General features: G+C 34.5%; 1 protein-coding gene across 2 annotated transcripts in view; it reads left to right on the plus strand.

The window, feature by feature from the left end:
* The first annotated feature begins 3567 nt into the window (after positions 1–3567).
* LOC119066743 (protein bunched, class 2/F/G isoform) overlaps positions 3568–20755 on the plus strand; it is a 76280-nt gene continuing 59092 nt past the window's right edge. The window contains exon 1 of one of the 2 annotated variants that reach the window (XM_037169366.1): positions 3568–5843. In XM_037169366.1, the coding sequence (XP_037025261.1) occupies positions 3922–5843 (1922 nt within the window). In that variant the 5' untranslated portion in view covers positions 3568–3921. The remainder of the gene's footprint in view (positions 5844–20755) is intronic. The other variant, XM_037169365.1, reaches the window with a different exon arrangement.

The raw sequence follows: 20755 nt of genomic DNA on the forward strand, positions 1-20755 counted from the left end.
TGATCGAGTCTGGTTTTTGACAATTGAATTTCAATTGTCAAAAACCAGACTCGATCATTTTTTTTTTTGCTTTTACCTTAGCTGAATGCATTTAACCTTGCAAATTTTCCTTATAATTTAATTGTTGATGTGATATCGGAAGAAGAAAATTTCATTTTATTGTAATCACAACAACGTGATGTACCTATTTATATCATTTTAATTTTCCTCTAGTGATGTTTAGTATCATCTTTCGTTTAATCCATTTATTTATTTTTTGGAGAGATAATAAAATCATACACAACGTGTAACTAAGTAACCTAAAAATTGCTGAATTTTCCTGTGGATACAACCTGCGACCACAATTTTTAGGTATGATAAACGATACAATGATTCTATTTTTAATTTAAAAAAAAATCGTTTTTGAACGACGCAATAAATTCAAAAATATCATAAATTTCCGTAAAAACACTTGGAAGACATAAAATTTATTGTTTGTTTGACGAAGCGACATTCTTTTTTGTTAGTTCGTAATCTCGTGAGACTAAGACTATTTGTGGATAACATTTTATTATTTAATGTGTGAGGCTAGCTAGTGACGTAAACTTCTAATTTAACTCAAAAGCCTTTTGCAATTATTTGTCAAGAGAACATGTGTCTCGATCGAAAAGTTTTTGCTCATCCGCACACGAGTTTTTTTTATCTTATCCCTCAATCTTATTGTCTTCAAAGTAGCTTAACAATAAAATTGTTTCTAAGAATCTGTAAATTTTGATAAAGCTTCGAGTCTGCGAACTGACTTTTTAGAAGGGCCAAAATACTACTGGAAAAGATAGAACAATAAGATGTTTTTCTAAATTTTCCCAAATATTTATGGTAAAATAAAGGAAAATATAGGATAATTCAAGGATTCTGTGCAAAAACTATTGTTGATCTCCTTAAACCCATACAAATTTTTGTGAAGTTTTGGGCTCCAGGTCAGATCAATAAAATGAATAAATCATAATGATGATATGTATGTATGTAGGAGATTTCACTATCTCAATTTTTCCTGCCTCTCAACTCTACTCAGTCGCCTAACTTTTCAAAGGTTTTCCTGAATTGCCGAATCTGCTACTTCTTTTGATTACAAAAAAATTGATAGAAAATCTTTTACTTCAATGGTTTTTACATACACTTTGTTATAAAAGACGGTTACTAACCAGATCTCCGCGTTTATCTTTGTCGTACATGTGGTTAGCAGATGTTATAGCCATCTACGGCTTGTGACGTCTGCATGTAATTTTCCAACACATGATTTTTCAACTTTGACACCAAAAAGAGCATTTAAAAAAGAATTACTTATTGAAGGCAACTTAACCTCAACTTTCAGGTTGACAAAAATTTTAACGAAAAATTTACAAAGATAATTGTTGACGTTTAGGTTATGTTAATCTATGTGTATAAAATCTTTGTAGTTCGGGTTTGGAACAAACCTATAGAAAAGTGTAAACGACAAATTTGTATAGATAATTGTCATTATATAGTGTTAAAGTGAGAGATGGCGATAACACCAAGGTTCTGAAAGAACAGGTTAAGACACCCACGAGGGCGGCTGACACACACATTTTGACAAATAGATGCTATTTATTGAACATACTCATTACAGATTGTTTGAAATGTCAACTTGAAGAAAAAAAAAAGTTTTTATCAGGTTGACATTTCAAACAATCTGTATTGAGTATGTTCAATAAATAGCATCTATTTGTCAAAATTTGTGTGTCACCGCCTTCGTGATCAACTCAGATGTGTCCTAACCTGTTCTTTCAGAACCTTGGATAACACAACCTATTGTTCCATCTCGGGGTCTGCTGTCAGATTCTTTTGTATTATCGATGACAGCAGACCCCGAGTTGATTTTCCCAAAGTATATAAACATACTGAAGGTAATGCAAATCCACAAAAACTCACGGAACCCTACTTTCGGGTGAATATAATTTTTACAATGTTGGCCACTAGTTAAATTCACTTTGTTAGGTTGCATATTTATACTCAACACAAAAAATTGTATGCAGAGCAACACATTTCTACCAACATTAACACGCCAACCATCACGCAAGCAACATAACAAATCTTATATTCACCCGAAACTTGGGTTCCGTAAAATTTGTGATCCGCTGAGCATTTGCATTACCTTCAGTATGTTTATATACTTTGGATTTTCCATCCCGCTCTACTTAAACACCGTATGCGGTATTCGTCAACGTAACCCCACTTAATTTTTCATCAAGTAGTCCTTAACCTCAATTAAATGGGTTCAATTTACTGGTCCAAAATTGGAAAATAACCGTTCGTTATTCGATATTTTTCGCTAATTTTTACAAACTTATATGGCAAGTATGGTATCAATTAAAAACTGAGAGCTATAATAAAAAAAAATTAGTTTGGGATACTTACGTTAGTTCAGCTCGGTGAATATTTTTATTTTATGTAGTTTAGCTCAAGGTTCTGAAAGAACAGGTTAAGACACTTTCGAGTTGATCACGAAGGCGGTGAAATCAAAATTTTCCTGTAGCACCAACTAGGTGTGGAAAATTTTATATGACAATTTCAACTTACCAAAAAAAAAATTGTTTTCAAGTTGACTTTTAGAACAATATGCATGTCTAAATTTTCAAGATTTGTGTTTGACCCGCCTTCGTGAGTGTCTTAACCTGTTCTTTCAGAACCTTGGTTTAGCTACACTCAATCCATGCTAACGTTACATGAAAAAAGTTGAGGTTATCCTACCTTTTTATTTAAATTTGGTTCAGCCCTACCGAGCAAAGCCTTCTTTTGTTAGTGTCCAATTGACATTTATGCTGTTCAAATTTTCCATTTTTAATGTAAACGATTTCAGAACAGAGAGATGCTAATATGACGGCTGGGACGCCGTTTCGACGGATAGAGGGAATTTGTCCATCATTTCTGAAAAAAATTGAACCGTATGCGACCAGCTGTCAAATTGAAAAAGACATAACCACAGATTTAATTTTAATGAAATAAATTGCTAACATGATCCTTGTGGGATCAGAATGAACGTAAGTCCATTTATTTATAAATCAGATTCAGTATTCGTACACAATTTCCGTATTGAAAAAAGCAATTTTGGAGACCAATTTTTGAACGCGTATATCTCAGATAATACGAAAGTACCTTGCAAATAAAACCCTTTACGTTAATTTTGACACCGATGCAAACGTATTTCCATATTCTGCTTCTCGAATCATTGTAGCCAAAAACTAATTATTTTGTAAACAACCGACCAATTTTGGAAAAAGTCAGCCATTTTTGACATTTCATTCGTTATATGAAAAAGGCTGACAAATTCCCTCTATCCGTCGAAACGGTGTCCCAGGCGTTATCTTAGCATCTCTCTGTTTCAGAACTAATGTTTTTTTCATTTTCGTGCCGATGAATTTCGCGCTCATTTTTCGTTATGCGCGTCATCTACATTTAGAGCGAACAATTTTCATATTCAAATCTGTCACACAGATGGCGCTGACCGGGTGGACGGAGTGGGATTGCATTGAACTGTCACCAATTTGACATATGACTGTAATTATTTGTGACCTGCCTTCAACTTCATTGCATTTTATAAAAGAATATGGCTGCCGTTCATTTTACATCAAAGACAATTCTGTGTGTTTATTGAGTGCGTTTTAGGTGATAAATCACCGTTTTTCGATCGAAAATTGTGTATTTATTGCAAATTAAATAATTTTAACAATGTCGTTATCGATTAGTCACGTATCGAAAAGTGTAATGTGAGTGTGAAAGAAACGTCGTGTAAATTAAGAAAAAAAAATAGGGGCGAACAAAAAATTTTCCTTTTTCTTTTTGTTGGTACGAATTCGCATTTTTGAGACATTTTTGGATTCCGCACAGTTACATTAAATTATTGATAATAAATCTACCGTAAACATGGCTGACGGCAATAATGCAATTTCGACGAATAATTTACCATTGCCCCAACAACAGCCAACAAAATTGGGTAGCCGTTCGATTGATGGAAAAATTTCGAAACATGGCAATGTAATTCATCGAACAACCAGCGAAAGTTTACGATTGGGGGGCGGTAATGGTGATCAATTGGTTGGACCACCGAGCACGAAAAATACAAATTCATCGGCAGCTCGAAATGCAAAGACTTCCTCATTTCAGATTACATCGGTTACGACAGCAATCAATTTACGCACTCCAGCTGACAACGGTGATGATTCAGCCGACGATTTAGATGAATCCCACACGGACGATAATAGTCGCATCACCGATCACGAAAACGAAACGCCCAGCATTTCGGAGGACACATTCTCCAAAGAGGATGTATTCTTCTCGAGTCATGCTATCGGTTCAGCTCCAGTCATTCCAACGAGTTCACAGTACGGACTGGCTATAGTCGCACCAAATGTTGGAGGACTAGACGGTCAAATGATATCGGATGTGCACGTCAGTGTTACAGATGGTGGACTGAATATTGTAGGCTGTTCCGGCAAACATGATGTAGATATGAAGGACATGAACCATAGAAACGAACGATTCAAAGTTGTTAAAATCGAAAGCACAGAACCGTTTAAACGAGGCAGGTGGATGTGTATGGACTATTTGGATCACACCACAATGCAACCGACAAATCCGTCAGGCGATGGAAATAATGAAAATAACGTCGACTTCGAGAATCCCAATGTGGACTCGCCAAACAAAATTGTTCAGACAGAAATTCATTTAGCAAATTTAAATGCAAATTTAATGCCAGGACAGAGTGCTGCTGGTGGATACCCATTATCAGCCTCAACTTCACCGGGACAAACATTGAGTCAACCATTGAATCCGAGCTCTCTGTTAGGTGCGACTGCGTCAATTGCTTCCGATGCTGCAAATAATCCTTCTAGTCATGCTTCCCCATCCACTTTACCGAATCCAACCGTTCAAAGTATGTCATCGCAGCAAGTTAGCCCAGTTGTACCGCAAAGTAATGCTGTTCATCAACCGACATCAAATAGCCAAAGTAGTCTTCAACACCAAGACAGTCTTGCAGGAAATGTTAATTCATTGCCTATGCAAGATGTTCAACAAATCCCAAATATGCAACAACAACAACAGCAACAACCACAACAAGTTCAGTCACAGCCAACTCAATTCCATGGCGGTGGATCGCAACAACAGCAACAACAACAACAACAACATCCTCAACACCACCAACATCAAGGACAAACATTGCCCGCCAGCGTGTTGCATAATATAACCAACAGTCATCCCAATCCATCACACGTAACATCGCAACCACATCAAGCAATGAGCATGGGCCATATGTCACAGTCACCACAGCTCATCAATCAACCAAATTTTACTCAGTCACAGCCGCTTCAGCCAATTGCAACAATTATCAATCCGACACAATCTCAACAGCCGATCGGCATTCAAACGCAAATTCAGCAGCAAGTCAGTATAGCAAGTCCAGTTCCACAATCTCAAGCGAATGTTCAACAAGTTTCGCAACCGAACTATTCACCGTCAACCGGTAATGTCGCGACGGGTGTGTTAATACCAAGTAGTGCTAATGTCAGTAATAGTGTACCGAATGTGATTAATGGTAATTTAGGCAATGGGATTGCTAGTGCAGTGAATGTGAATGTGGACGAAGGTGCAAGTGGTATAAGTTCGGGATATTTATCACCAGCTGGTGCGGCAGGGTCTGTATCAACTAACGTTGGCGATGTATCCGGAACGCAATCGGTGGATAGTATGATTGAGGGACCGAATCAGTCATCAACGACTACCGCGTCGACCGGCAGCAGCGGCACGGGAACAACTGAAGATGGAGCACCAACTGAAGACAGTGAAAGGTGAGTGGTTTTTCATTGCGCACATTTTCGGCATTTTTTTAATCGACTCATTTGATTGAGATGAATCCAATGATTGCATTATTAAGCTAAGCGTACAGTAGAACATTAGAACGTATTTCCGGTTCCGGTTGTCCTTGTTTCGGACAATGAGTCTTCAAATGTATTCTCTACCGTCACAATAAATCATTTCATTGGTTCGCAAGTCTCTACACACATTGAAATGACGTCCGGGGATTTTTTTTTGTTTTGTTTTAAAATTATCTTCCAACATTTCCATAACCGTTCGATTTTATCGCCTTTTATCATTTCCGATTGCATTTTTCCATCCAAACCGAAAATCGTCACTCGGTATCTTCCACATACATAACACGAATATCTATATCACCACACAACGCAGCTACAATAATAATGACATTGCCATTGCCCCGATACAATAATTATTTCTCCAGAAATCGATTGTTTATTATGCACACATAGTGATATATTATATGGTGTATGTATCACTGTATCAGCCTAGCCGGTCGTACATTGGTGCGTGATATGAGTGGTATTTTTCCGAAATTATGTAATTTGCATGTGAAGTATGAATTTTAGTAAATTGTATTTACATAAGCGAAACTGTCGATATCGTATACTACTTCTAAGACTCACAGATGGAACGTGGAATATTTTTTTTAATTAATTATCACTCGCCTTGTTCATGCTTCAAATATGTTGTCAGAATTCGTTCTCCGATTTTGATTACTTATAATTCCGAAATTAATTAGCGAAATCTATTTTTGAGTGCTAGATTTCGGTTTTGACCCCCTTCTGGTCGGTGATGGAGTATTTTTTTTTTAAACAAAAATGGAAAGTAAATATCTCAACAAATAACAAAGATAAGCTCACAAATTAGCCGATTAGAATTTCTTAGAATGAATAACAGTTACTTATTTGACCAAATATTTTAAACAATGACATTGAACTTAGATTGAGCGTATGAAAAAAAACAGATGAAAATTTGTGTTTTATTCAGGAGGTGTTATCACTGATCATGCTAACGAAACCATCTGGTGATCGTTTTTTATTCTAAACTATAACTCAAGCTTCTACAGTCGTGAACACTTAAAAAGGCCGTCGTGTTATCAATCTCTTATTTGTTTAGTCCACTTTGTTCCACACAGTTATATCTTGTGACTGTGAATGAGTGGAACGAAGTGGACTGATAAAAATAAGAGATTGATAGACGGCAGTTTTATCTGTTCATGACTGTACTGAGAATTAGGTTGATTCTTTTCGGTCATCCTTTATTTCTCTTTTTTAATTTTTTAAAATTTTTATGTCCAAGAAGTTAGTGCAACCCTGTTTTAGGTACAACTTTTCACTCATATTTGCAAGGAAACTTTACAGAACTTTTCTACCTTATCGACCTCAACATGTGAAAATGTACATATCTGTACTGTGCTGTATAATAGAATTCTGTGTCTCATTGGTAAAGCAGTTCTTTTCCTTGCTATCTCTATTTTCTGACTAGGTACCGGTAGTTGTTTTCCTTACTATCTCGATTTTTGTACCTCGAGCAATGAATTTATATACTGATAGAAGGTGGACATCGAACAAGAAATGCGAGATCAACACCTCGCAACGTTTTTGACATTAGGCAAGATAAATCGGCAATGGTTGTCCGGTTTGTCTGTTTTGGTTATCCACATTTTTAAAATTTTAGCACACTCTGATCTCGCGAGGTGTTGATCTCGCGTTTCTTGTTCGATATACACCTTCTATCAGAATATAATTTCCTTGACCTCGAGTGTTACTTGCACTTATGAAGCATACACAAATCAAGATAGTACAGAAAATAGTCACTTGTATCGATGTGGCACAAAGGTCGATATAGCCTGGAAAAGGGGTACTTTCTCCAAAGATGTTTCGAATATTATTACTTGTACCTAGCAGTTCTATTTTTACATCTTGAGGTCGATAAAGCAGAAACGTTGAAGTTTCGCTTAATGAGAGAAAAGGTGTACTTTCTTTTACCTAAGGAATATTTAATATATTGACTACGGCTGTCACATCATCGCTAGCATGTGTATCGACACATTTAGAACTTACGACAAATCATTTCAAAATAGTGAATTTTTGGTACTTCTGGTTGTACTCAACTATTACAGCAAATACAGCAATCAACACTTCATCAATGCTTTTCGATTGAAGTTAATGTCCAAGAAGTCGCAGTTCTGTTTTCTATTTACTTTTATCTGAACATTCATCAAAACAGACTGATTCATGATCTTGTACTTCATTTGTTACAACATGGTTTAACACGTTATTGCGACTTGTCAACTTTAGGCACACCGGAAAGTGCTAAGGGAGTCGAGAAATACCTCCAAATAAATTTCTAAAAATCAAAAATTTCACTTTTGATTTTTAGAAATTTATTTGGAGGTATTCCTCGACTCCCTTAGCACTTTCCGGTGTGCCTAAAGTGCCTGCTCGAGCATTATCCCCTACGTGTTAACTATGTAAGACCACATCCACTAGTACTCATCGAGTCATCTTTTTTTGTTCGTCAATGTTGATGATATACTGAAGTAGTGTGGTAATACTGCGTCCGGTTGAAAGATTTAGTATTTTCCGATTTTCTGGCGAGTCTTACTAATTTATGAGCTCACTTAATTTCCGGCAAACTGCCAAATTGAATAAAATATTGTTCCCATAAATCAAAACATTATTGTAAAGTTTTTGCATCAATTCGCGTCAGACATTGGTGAATCAATTTTTAATATCTAAACCATCAAAAATTCAACTTACATAAATGGAAAATGGTGTTCACATTGTGCGGAGGCAAGTCTTACATTAAATTTCAAACAAGCAATTTGTGTGAAAGAAAATTAGTAAATAAATCTGTTGAATGAGATCTCATGAATCATGAAAGTTCGATCGCAGATCGCAAAATGATGGATTAAGGTTCATCAAATGAGGTAAAACAAAGTATTCCTTGGTCTGCAGATCAACTTTTAGAAATGTCAGACGCATTGCGATATGTGTAAATGTAAGCATTAAATCTGCTACTTTTTTCGTTAACTAATTGCTAAATGTTCGATGGAAAATCTTGTACTTCATTCGTTTTAATATACATTGGATGTATAAGACCACACTAAACCAATTGCAACTCTTATTTTTTTCGTTGTTGTCGATAATAGATGATTAGTCATTTTTTCAAAGGTTTTCCCCCCGAGACCTCTCTTGATTGTGATAACAAGCAATGACACAAAATCTTTTGATACAAGCAAGACCAATGTACATTCAATAGAAAGCATACTTTAAAAGCTGGAAACAGATCGATTTTTCAGTTTCGATCGTCTGTCTTGATAAAACAAAAACTTGTCTGCCTATTTATTCATCGATGCCGTAGGTATATTCGATAGAAAATTCTCATTCGAAAAATTCACCTTAACAATGTACTGCACTTTTAGAACACACTGAACTAACGTATGAATTGTAGAAGCAAAAGTATCGGATAAAATAATACGTCTCGTACATTGAGTGTTGTAGCCTGGGGAATATGCAATTAATTTCAAAAGTACATCATAAATTAAACGAGCGAGTGTGTAGCAAAAGCAATCATTTTTCCGTTTATTTTACTGGCTTTCTTCACAGTTTTCCCAATTGTGATACCTGTGCACTTAATCGCATAGATTCCTTCATACTTCGGGTTAAAACAAAAAAAAAGAAAGAAAACTATTGAGTCGATCATTAAGAATATTAACTCGCAAACATTCGATTTTTTAGTTGGTACGGTTGTAACAACGATGTCGGTGTGTGCACTGCAATATTTATTTTCGGTTCATATAAGTTGGGTCGTTCGTGTTTGCAATGAAACTGAATGAATGGTTTATTGCACGGTTTTTATATACTGATGTTGTTGTTTTCGATTAACTTAGAGAGGTAGTTCTGTTGTAAATATGGTGTTTAGTGGTATATATGATGGCAATTATTTTTGGTCTCGCGGTGCATGTCTACGTTAATCGTATATGTCTCGATGTTTGCAAAGTTCAAGGTTTGCCTTTGAGGAAGAAAATAAAATTTATTTTGCGGATATTATTTTCGTGCAGCGCTTTTTTTTGCATTTCATATTCTTATTAGGCTACTTGTTTATAGAGGCAACGTACGGTTGAAAATTGTTCTTTTCTTTGGGTTCTCTTTCTGGTTATTTTCTGTAGCTGACCAGTTGACCTCGTCGATGCAATTAGAGTTCCGCACCGTTCGCAGGTGTAAATATTTTACTTTTTTTTGTTGTTGTTGAACTCTCTGTGTAGGTTTTGCTAATCTGCAAGATTTAACATTTAATCTGCTAATAAACGACCATCAAGTTTCAACTTGTGTTCAAGAAAGCCTTGTAAGAAAGTTTCTAACTCAATTTACCTTTTTTCATTTCTTCTGTGTTCTTCGAGTTAAATTGAAAGAAAACCCCTTAGCGTCCGGACCACATTTAGGAAATCATCGTGGCTTAGTCGATTCGACGAGAGAAAAGAAACGATTTTTTCGTGTCTCTTTTTATTCAGATAAAACGGTCTAGCTAAACCGAATAATGAACGTTTCTCATCCTTGATGGAATTTCTCTCGAATAAATCAACCGACTGTTGTCACGCACATTTATAACGCACACAGTAAATCGTCTCTGTTGATACGATGATGAAAGTTATGTCAACAAAACGAAAACGTTTAAGATTGTTGATAAAGCTAAGCAAAATAAAAAATTTTGCTTCGTACGAAAAAAAAAACGAAAAATTATTTAATGATGAAACGCGACCAAAACAGCAACAGCAAAGTGTACGAGCAAAAATGCAAAAAATTATAAATCGTTTGAATTTATCGATACTGACTTTTCTTCTCGTTCGTTATAAATGTTCAAGCATTACACTTCCGTCATTGTGTCCGTTGCAAATCATTTGACATTTTTGAGAAGAAGAAAAAAATTCACGAACGAATCAACGATCTTGCTAAGTGATACGAATCGGTACGAATGTAAACTTTTCAGCTGAGTTTCAATAATTCGAACGATGTTAACTTTGGAATTCAAATTGCACAGCCGAACCGATAATAATCTGTTGCGTTATTCATGTTGCCAAAATATTCGCTGTATGCTGTATTTACCCATCGATATGTTCCGAATGCGAAATATACGAATTCGACGGTTATTCGATATTTTTCAGCCAATTATTCATAGACCAAACATTCCCAAACATAATATGCCCGTCGATTAGACACTCAGAGAATTCGAACTATTTCGTTTTGTGTGCACAAGTATTCATAAAATGAAATTCCATTTTTAAGCCGAAATGCAACATTCTCGAATCAAATATCAAATACTATCCCCTCACGACCATTAACAAATAGATTGGCTAGATTTCGGTCGGTTACGTTCGTTGTGTTATATATCCAATCTTTCTTTTCGGTAATTGATGTTTTAGATACCGATGCTCGTTTTTAGTGTTAGTCTGTCTATTGATTTTTTTTTCTTCTTTTCTCTATTTCTTCTGCTTCGGTCATTATTGTGTTTTGTGATGCTACAAAGTATATAATATTGTACGTACAGGCTCTCCAACACACGAACTATAATGGAATCGTTCGCATTTATTGTGATTCTATTCGAGTATACCTTCTCCTTCAATTCAATGTATTTGGCGTACATTATTTTTTATGTTAAATATTAATAGCACGTTATTTAATCTGATTGATCAAATATTAGTGCAGGAAAAAAAAAAGAATTCGAATTTTGTGTTTATTTTTAAAAATCAAACAGTCAAATCAAATTGTGATTAGAAAAAGAGTTTCGCGTCTAAAAATAGAATTTACATTTTTGTTTGCAATTAAATTCGAGAAAGGCTAATATTTGCCGGCTCAGTTAAAAGCATGAATTTGATCAGCAAAAAGTATTGCGTTTTTTCTTGAAACATTTTCTATCTCATTGTAGTGAAGTGACATGATGCTGTCCGCTTTCGACTTTTTAAGTTGATGAACAAATTGATCATTTTGGTACATCCACAATTAGACTTCTGTTCGACATATGTAGGTAGACTGTAGAGTAAGCAGTATCTCTGGAAAAATCTGCTACAGTTTTGGTTTTAAAATTTGAAGAGTACTTGGGTCAGAAATCATACAACTCGATTCACAACAAATCGGGAATCTAACTGGTCAAAGCTTTACACTAAATTTACCGGTAAAAGTTACAGTTACCGATAATTTCGATACAAATTTTTTACTTTTTTGATTCAGGAGTCTAGTCTTAGCATCCTCATAATGTTAGTAGAATTTTTGAAGGCTTTAGTGGAACATTTTCAATTGCTTTCAATGTACGTTAGTGAATTCAACCGGTAAACAATTTTTATGAAAAGGTAACGTTTACCGGTAAATTGAAGGTTGATCGTTAAATGAAACATTTACGTAACGTTTACCGATAAATGTGACGTTTAACGGTAAATATGACGTTTATTGGTAAATGTGACGTTTACCGGTAAATATGACGTTTAACGGTAAATGTGACGTTTACTGGTAAATGTGACGTTTACCGGTAAATATGACGTTTAACGGTAAATGTGACTTTTAACGGTAAATGTGACGTTTACTGGTAAATGTGACGTTTACCGGTAAATGTGACGTTCATCTGTAACTGAAATATTTCGCACAAATTTTCACTCTAAAACTTTAAAAAATTCCAGTAACATTCTCAAGATGCTCAGATTGCTGACCCATAGTGAGTTGGTTACTTCATTCATAAGTTAGTAACGCGGCCTTGTCGGGTTCATTGTGCTTCCTTGCCTCAATTCAATTAAATTCGCCTCGAAAAAAATTCTGCACTTTTTCACTGTTCCTCTTCAATGACAGACTATGGAAGATTTTAAGTAATTACGAAGGTTTCCTATTACATTTGCCATTCCTTCTTTCTGCTATTTCTTTGCAATAATAATATTTGATTTGCGTCTGTGGTTTTCTAAAATTAAAACTTTTTTTCTGCAATGGAACAGAGTCGTTTCTATCTTTAGATGGCTATTATGTTCTGCCAAATATACATTTAAATCGGTTGGAATATAACTGGATAGTGGTAGACTTTGTTGCAAAATTCGTGACCTTAAAAAAATTGTTTTGCACAAAAAATTTATTTGTTTTTTTCTACTTATAATTAAAATATTCAAAGTAAACCGACATTTAGAGGTTCAAAACTGAACAACGTTAGTTTGCAGTTGGGTGTTTATGAAACAGCAACTGTGGTTTCTCGAAATAAACAACAAACTAACCGGCAACTAATATAACACATAATACACCACTCTCTGACTCATAACTACAATATTTTTTGCATAATAAATTTTTGTGGCTTATGTGCATACAACGTGCAATTAAAACAGTTTGTTTAAATGTACACACTCCTCGGTTCGTGTATAATCATATATATATACGAATCATTGAAATCAATATATGTATATGAACCCATGACTGAGAAGAATGCATAATAATCCGTTCATAAACAGTTAAAATTTATTTGAAACGTTAATGAACTTTCCAGCATACCAGTAAGGTGGTTTCGCACTAATAATAACTTTATTCGCAGAGAAATGTTGCGCTTTCAATTGATTTGAGTTCATTGTAATATGGATGGCTGGAGCCCGGAGTAAAATGATTTTTAAAGTGTAACGCCAATCGTGTTCACTTTTCGTAATAACAAACGTTAACTAATTGAGTGGACGTGTTTCTCTCTCTCCATGTCGATTCCGATGGTTTTAATTTGAAGCCATTCTTTACTCGCGATTTGATTGTGTACAGCAGTAATAAATGGTTTTGTGTTTTTCTTAGTTTCATTGGATATGGCCTAACCTATTCGTTTGTTATTAAAAGGGGTTGTGATTCCATTGAGTAGTGAAATCTAAAAAAAAAATGGTTTTGTTTTTCCATGTCCTTGAGTTTAGCGAACAGAAACAAGACGTCATGACTACAGTTCATGGAAATATAGAAGTTCAAACTCCATTTACACAGCGACTTTTCGTTTTATGAAAAATAACTTAAATGAGAACGAAACATCAACAATTGAATAATCGATAGTAGCAAAACACAAAACATTGCTAATATCACCATACGAATTCACATTCAATTTTCGTATTTGTATAAATAATAAACACAACCGACTCAAGTACCTATACATATCGTCAGTGATTGTTCTAAATCTACGTCTAAAATAAATATTAATTGTGTTAGTCCAGTTGTCTGTATTAATGATCATTTCAAAGTGTCGTTACGTGTCTATATGAACGCCCCTGACGACGGACGGTCGCAATAATACAAAAAAATAAATACAAATTCACTTTACAAAAGACGTTCATTAGAAATTTAGTATCCACTTGTTGTTCTATTCAAAAACTTGTTGAATTATACGTACGAATTGTCGTAATGTATCCAACGAATTCGTGAAAAAAAAAAACGGAATAACAATATTTGTGCATATCATTCCATATCTGTGTGTGCTACGTGCAAATAAAATAGAGATAGAGTGGGACACTATTCGGTTCGGAACCATAAACACTTTTGTCAACATTTTTTTTTGATCATACATACATCTCGTCTCTAGTGATCCTTCATAACTCTTTCGCGCACCGTACAACCCGTGTACCAGTTCAGTGTGTCAAAGGGGTCAATTAAATAAAAACTAAATAAAAAACATCGACGTGAGTGTCTTGTTGAAACTTTTTTTGAGAATGTTTTTGTACGTGTATATGTACATGAAACAGCATACGGGACAGCCAATCATGATTGTAAACAGTTTCATTTAGTCATATGAAAATTTATGTGCCGATTTTAATTCGAATATTTACTACACATTTTCGCAACCAAGCGATTCGAAAATTTTGTGAGGAAATTTGAATTGCAGAAATTCGAAGAAAAAAACATTAAATCGACAGGGAGAAAAAAAAACTTTTCATGAAAAAGTCTCATTAACAAAATAACGTTCGTGCAGTGTATATAACACTCCGGTTTCACGGTAGTAATTAAAGCTCGTAAAACAAAACAATTCGGTGAGAAAATTGAATTTTCAAATTTGTGTGCGTCCACACCGCTTCCACACAATAAGTGAATGGATATTGCATGTGAAATGTTCGATGAATGGTCATAGTTGGATATGTATTATAACCAACGAAGAGAAAACTAATCCAAGAATTTTCGTTCAATTTCTTTGAATTCATTCAAATGTTTGTGATAACATTTAACATTCGGTGATAATGGTCGTATTAAATCAGTGCCACTTAACAGTGACCTGGACATTTGAATTAAGTGCTCCGAACATTTACGTTGAATGGACGTTATAATTTCCGGACAAATTGTATTTAGGATTTGCGACTCAATTTTATTCATAAAACAATAAAAATGGCTGTAAGGTGAGTCAACTGTGTACAATTTAAATTTTTTAGATAATGTACATATCTGGTGAAGACGCAGTAAAGGCGGCTCATAAATAATGAAAATGTTTTGTTCTTATAATCCATTATCGCTATCGGTTTCCCCCCATGAATTTGCGTAACATTAACGTATGAGTTGATATACAAATGTGAGTTACATTGAGTGTTCTCTCAAGTGTTGGTATTGGCACATTTACGAAATTTATCTGATACGCAATTCACGCGATTGTAGTGGTACGTTAAGTTTAGATAACGATCCACCAAACTTAAAAAGCTCCAAGCCAAAAGCTTAATGCGAAAATGTCAATTGAAAAGGTAATGGATAACGGTTAAGCAATTGGAACACCCAGCCTGATTCGATGAGTGAAAGGATATAATTTAAACAAACCAAACTTCGTAGATAAACAACTGATAAAATTGCTATCACTCTGCCGTACATAGCTTCGAAGGTCATCGAAACATTTTTAGTTGTTTAACATGTGCGTATTATTAACGCAGACAACACGCGTATATATAATCTAATTTTCATTGCCGATTTTTTTTTTTCGCATATTTTGTTTGTGCAAAACCAACACACCGACGTTGCTGAGAAAACGTACGAAATTACGTACATTTAACGGGAAATTTAAATTGATAGTTACATATGTTGTTCGATAAGAACGTCATTGTGTCGTATACGAAGACTTGACTTAATTAAACGTCTAGATCATCTGACTGCAAAACAAATGTTATGCTGTTCACAACAAAAATTAATTATTTTCTTTCCATATCATTAGTAGATGGCGTATTTAAGCTGTTATCACACTTATGGTACACACACACAATTTTCTTATTTCTTCCAATTTTCAACTCGGCTGCAGCAATTTAAGAGATCACTTTAATATTTGGAACAATAACAAAATGCAAAGTAGTAAAACAATTGAAACCGTCTTGTCCGTATGAAACTGAAATTTGTGTTTCGAGATGTTTAATTCTCTTTTCAATGAAAGACTGCTACAGGAATAAGAAAACAATTTATTCTTTGTACAAGGCTTCATTGTTTGAAGGGATGCTTGTGACTTTTCTATTTGTTTATTTGACAAACTATAGGTATGTGACAGCGCTTTACATTTTCGATTTTTCCATTCTTATTCCTATTACAATTTTAAAGAGACCTTCAAGAATCTCAGGATGAATGGGTTTGCATACTTCAGTTCTCTTATATATTTTTATCAATCAATGAGTTGAAGAGTTGGAAAAAAAAATTTAACCGACTCTTTTAAGGAATGTAATGTATGCGTTACAGTAGCCAAATTGACTTTGTCCTTCAACGGTCTTAAAGAATGTTTACGTGTAGGAGTTGCCCATATATGAAATCGTCGATATGCTTTTTATCCGTGTATTACACTTAGCTGCATGGGTAAAATTGGGGACAGGAACTCGTTTTTCCGTTAATAGCACTCTGTCGTATATTAACTATACCTGCAGTGTATATCAATTGCTAGTAAACAGGTGATAACCGATACATCTTTACCTAAGTGCGTTCGTAATTAGATTGATTGTCATGCAAAACAGAGTTTATTTTGAGGATTTTTTTTCGAGAATTTCGGGAATTTAAGAATTTATGGAATTTGCAAGAATTTCGGTAATTTTCAAGACTTTAAATTCTTGAAATTATTGAAAATTGTCGAAAGTTCTTAGATTTTAGAACATGGAGCACTTTTAAGGATTTTCCAGAATTTCGAGATTTTTCAATAATTTTCTGGAATTCCGAGAAGTTCACGAAAATAGGCTCCGAGAAAAGCTATGTCAGAAGGTACGATATGTACCTTTGTTACTTTAAAACAGCATCTCATATGTTTCCAGCCATCCTGCCTTAACCTCTTTTAAACTACAAAGAAAAAACTCGTGTAATCTATTACTTCTGTTGTTTGTATTATTTTTATATGTCTATGTGTGGTAAGACTAACATTATGCATCAGCTCGGAGGGGGCCTTTGGCTTAGAATCACAATCACCAACTCGTCAAAAAAATAAACATTTGGACACAGGTGCATAATATTCATTATTGCACGCGTTGCGCTTTGTTTTATTTGTCTTCCTTGAGAAAATTGCGTTTTCTTGACGACTGGCCGAATGACATTTCTAGTGAGAAAAGTGAAAATCGATTTGTCACTTTGTTTTCGAAAATGGTGTGGCGAATAGATGTTGATGTTTCGTGAAATAAAACGACAAAGCACAACATGCACGCTTCAAAAAAAACGTTATGTTCACCTGTGGGGGAAATAGGAAATTCCAACATCGCTCTTGCATTGGTGGAATTTTCTTATTTTCTCCCCTCGGTAAACAAATAACTATTTTACATTTCATATCAAATCTATTACTTCAAATCTAAAGTCATACATTTTTCAGACCACTCTACACTCTATGAGTTTACAGCCATATAGCATCTGTCATTTTTGGTTGACTAAGAATGTGTAATCGATGTGATATGACATAGCTGAACGGAATTTTTAGAAAATCCAATATATATGTGATACGACAAGTTGTCGTCGCTGTGTTTACAAATTTGACTTAAATTACAATATATTATGTCATGTCGTAGCGCACATCTATTCTAATTCTAATGAATTAGTTTAACCGTAACATAGTTGTCATTGTAGTATGTTTTCTTCAGGACATAAATTCAAAATAGTAGCGCCACCATTACAATTCGTATCGGACGATTTCACTCACCTTTTTACCAAAAAAAAAAGTGTAGCGAAATGCTTTGCGAACTACTTTGAAAACAAAAATAACAAAGTGAGACACTTTAGTGAACGTTCAAGAATGTTAATTGTCTATAATATTCCGACACGAGTCATCACAAAGCGCCATTTACACATCGACACAGACAGTGTGCTACGTTTATAATGAAGCGCACATATAAATATAATTCAACAATGAAGGTTGATACATTTAAATTTGGTGATGTGTTTTTTTGTTTCTTTTACGCGAGCCTTTACATCACTGTAATGGTATACCGTTAGAGAATTCGTCGATCTCTCCGTCGACGTTATACAATTTTCATGTGTCACGGCGAGTTCATCAGAAACGTGTAATGATGGTCATTGAATGCAATGTTATTCATTCAATAATTCAACACACGAACATCTTATATCACCATCATAAATTCGTTACAAAAATTTTTCTACTCGGCTAATCCTCAAATTTATCGCAAAACATGTTTCTGTTTATTTTTTTCGCTTTCATGAAAATTTTTCAGCTAAATACACGTCATAAGCCAATAAAACTGAAAATTCCAAGGAATGGCACTTTTTTATTATCAGTTTTCTTTCAAAAATATTTTAACGATTAGGTTTTAATTATAAACCACAATAGATATTTCGTGCTTGTATTCGCATTTATTCAGATATTACAATGGTTGCAAACCATCAGATTTCGTAGAGTTTTGATCCATTGGTTTGGGGCTTGGTATTTAGTTGAATACGTTCACCTTAACAAATAACAAACGTACCGAGATGTCTTGAATCTATTACTTCTTATGGGTTAAGAAATTCCCAGTGTTTGATGCAAAATCTTTTACTTCATTTGTTTTAACACAGGTTTTCCTATATAACAAAACATCATTCCAGAGACATTGCATATTTTTGTCGTCGTTGTCCATAACAGATGAATAATTATGGTTAAATCTGTAGGAATAGGTATGGTTAAATCTGTAGTTGGAAGTCGCGTTGGCATGGCCTTCGAAATGCCAAGATGTGAATGGTATTAAGAGGTGAATTTGAAAGCACTTCGCTTTCCTTCTTCATCTTAATTATCATTTATGAGCTGTCACGACTCATATTACTATTCTAACTTCAATGTTCCCTGTTTAATCGACTTTATCATCAATGCCGTTCTGTAAATAATCGGATTTTTGAAGCCTGAAGCGAATCCGATTATTTTGAGCGATAACATAACGTAATGCAAAAATTAAGCGAAGAGTGATTCCTCCGAATAATAACACTCATTCATGCACTCCCACACGTGATATATTAGTCATGGTTCATTTGAAATTTCCGATTTTAAATCACTTTCATCGAATGCTGATTATGACTAGATTCATGAGAAGTATCTAATAGGTGTCTCATAGTTGATTAACAACACAGTCGATTAAAATTGTGAGATACTGTTTAGTAGTTATGTGAGTCAAAGTCAAAGCAATAAAGTCAAAGAACTAACTTTAATTAAATGTTGTGGTAGAGAGACATCCATACTCCCTAACTTTCGCCTCGGGCATCGTATAAAAGGTGTGGGCCACTGACTGACTAATATCTTTAAGTGCAGTATATGCACTCCTTTTTGAAGTGTGGTATTGACATCACCGCAGACAAAGTTCAAAAATTTCATTCATCATTCAAAGAGACAAGCCCATTTACTGCATTCAATGGATTTTATCGATTTGTTCCATCTTTTTAACTTAAATAAAGTGTTTTCCTTTTACATTACTGTGCGATAGTTAAAGGCAATCTGTTGTGTTGGATGATTTCAGAACTCAATGATCAATTTCAAGAAAATTGCCAACAAATATTTAACATGATGCATTTAATCAGTTACACCAAACTCTGCTTGTGTGCACACAGTAACATTCGTTTTGAGAATAAAATGAATTGACAAACTTAATCATTCAACTTGAATTCGCCTCTCAATATCGGCAGAATTTTATTCATATTCATCAAAATACGTTGTTTGTGGAAATCGAGCTACAACTTACTACGATGTTGAAAAATTCATTGACTTGACTGGCACTACCATTGTATGTGTGTGTGCTTTTTTACTAGCGTCACACGTACATAAATTAAATATACAAATCAGTGATGTTTCATGTATAACTCGTGTCTAAACGTGTTTATTGATACATACATATAACCACCAACGACCAATGTATCTTGTTTTTGATTCTATACCAAAATGTTTACACTTGAAAGTTGAAGAGAAATTAAATAATAAATAAAAACGAGAATCAATGATAAAAATTCCGCTTGTTTTGAATTTGATTGTATTTTAAGGAGCTTCAGACCGCTATACATTGGACAAACATACAAACAAAATACCTAAAATAAACTAATGTCAAGTTAAGCTAACTTATCATCGAAAGTTTGTATTGCAAAAATAAAAGAAAATTTATTTCGCAAAGCCTAACAAATGTTCAACAGCAAAGCTTTCAAGCTTACATTCATACACTGTAAACTTGACGGTGTGTAAGGTTTCATTCAATAAACTTGTGAGTTAGTCAAGCTATTCTTGCTGTGTTATTAGTCCACTTATTTTTCAAATAGATGGCTGTTTAAGAAGCTTATTACGAACAAAAAATACGTAATTTATCTGAATGGAGAACCTTAGGCGCTTTTTCAGTTAAGTAGTGTGGAAAATATAAAAACATTAGCAATTGAAATGTTTGAAGACGCATTCAAACTTATACAAACGGCTAACCATGTGATATCAACAGCTACAGAAATAAGCGTCG

The sequence above is a fragment of the Bradysia coprophila genome, chromosome IV (assembly GCF_014529535.1).
Source record: "Bradysia coprophila strain Holo2 chromosome IV, BU_Bcop_v1, whole genome shotgun sequence".
Lineage (NCBI taxonomy): Eukaryota > Metazoa > Arthropoda > Insecta > Diptera > Sciaridae > Bradysia > Bradysia coprophila.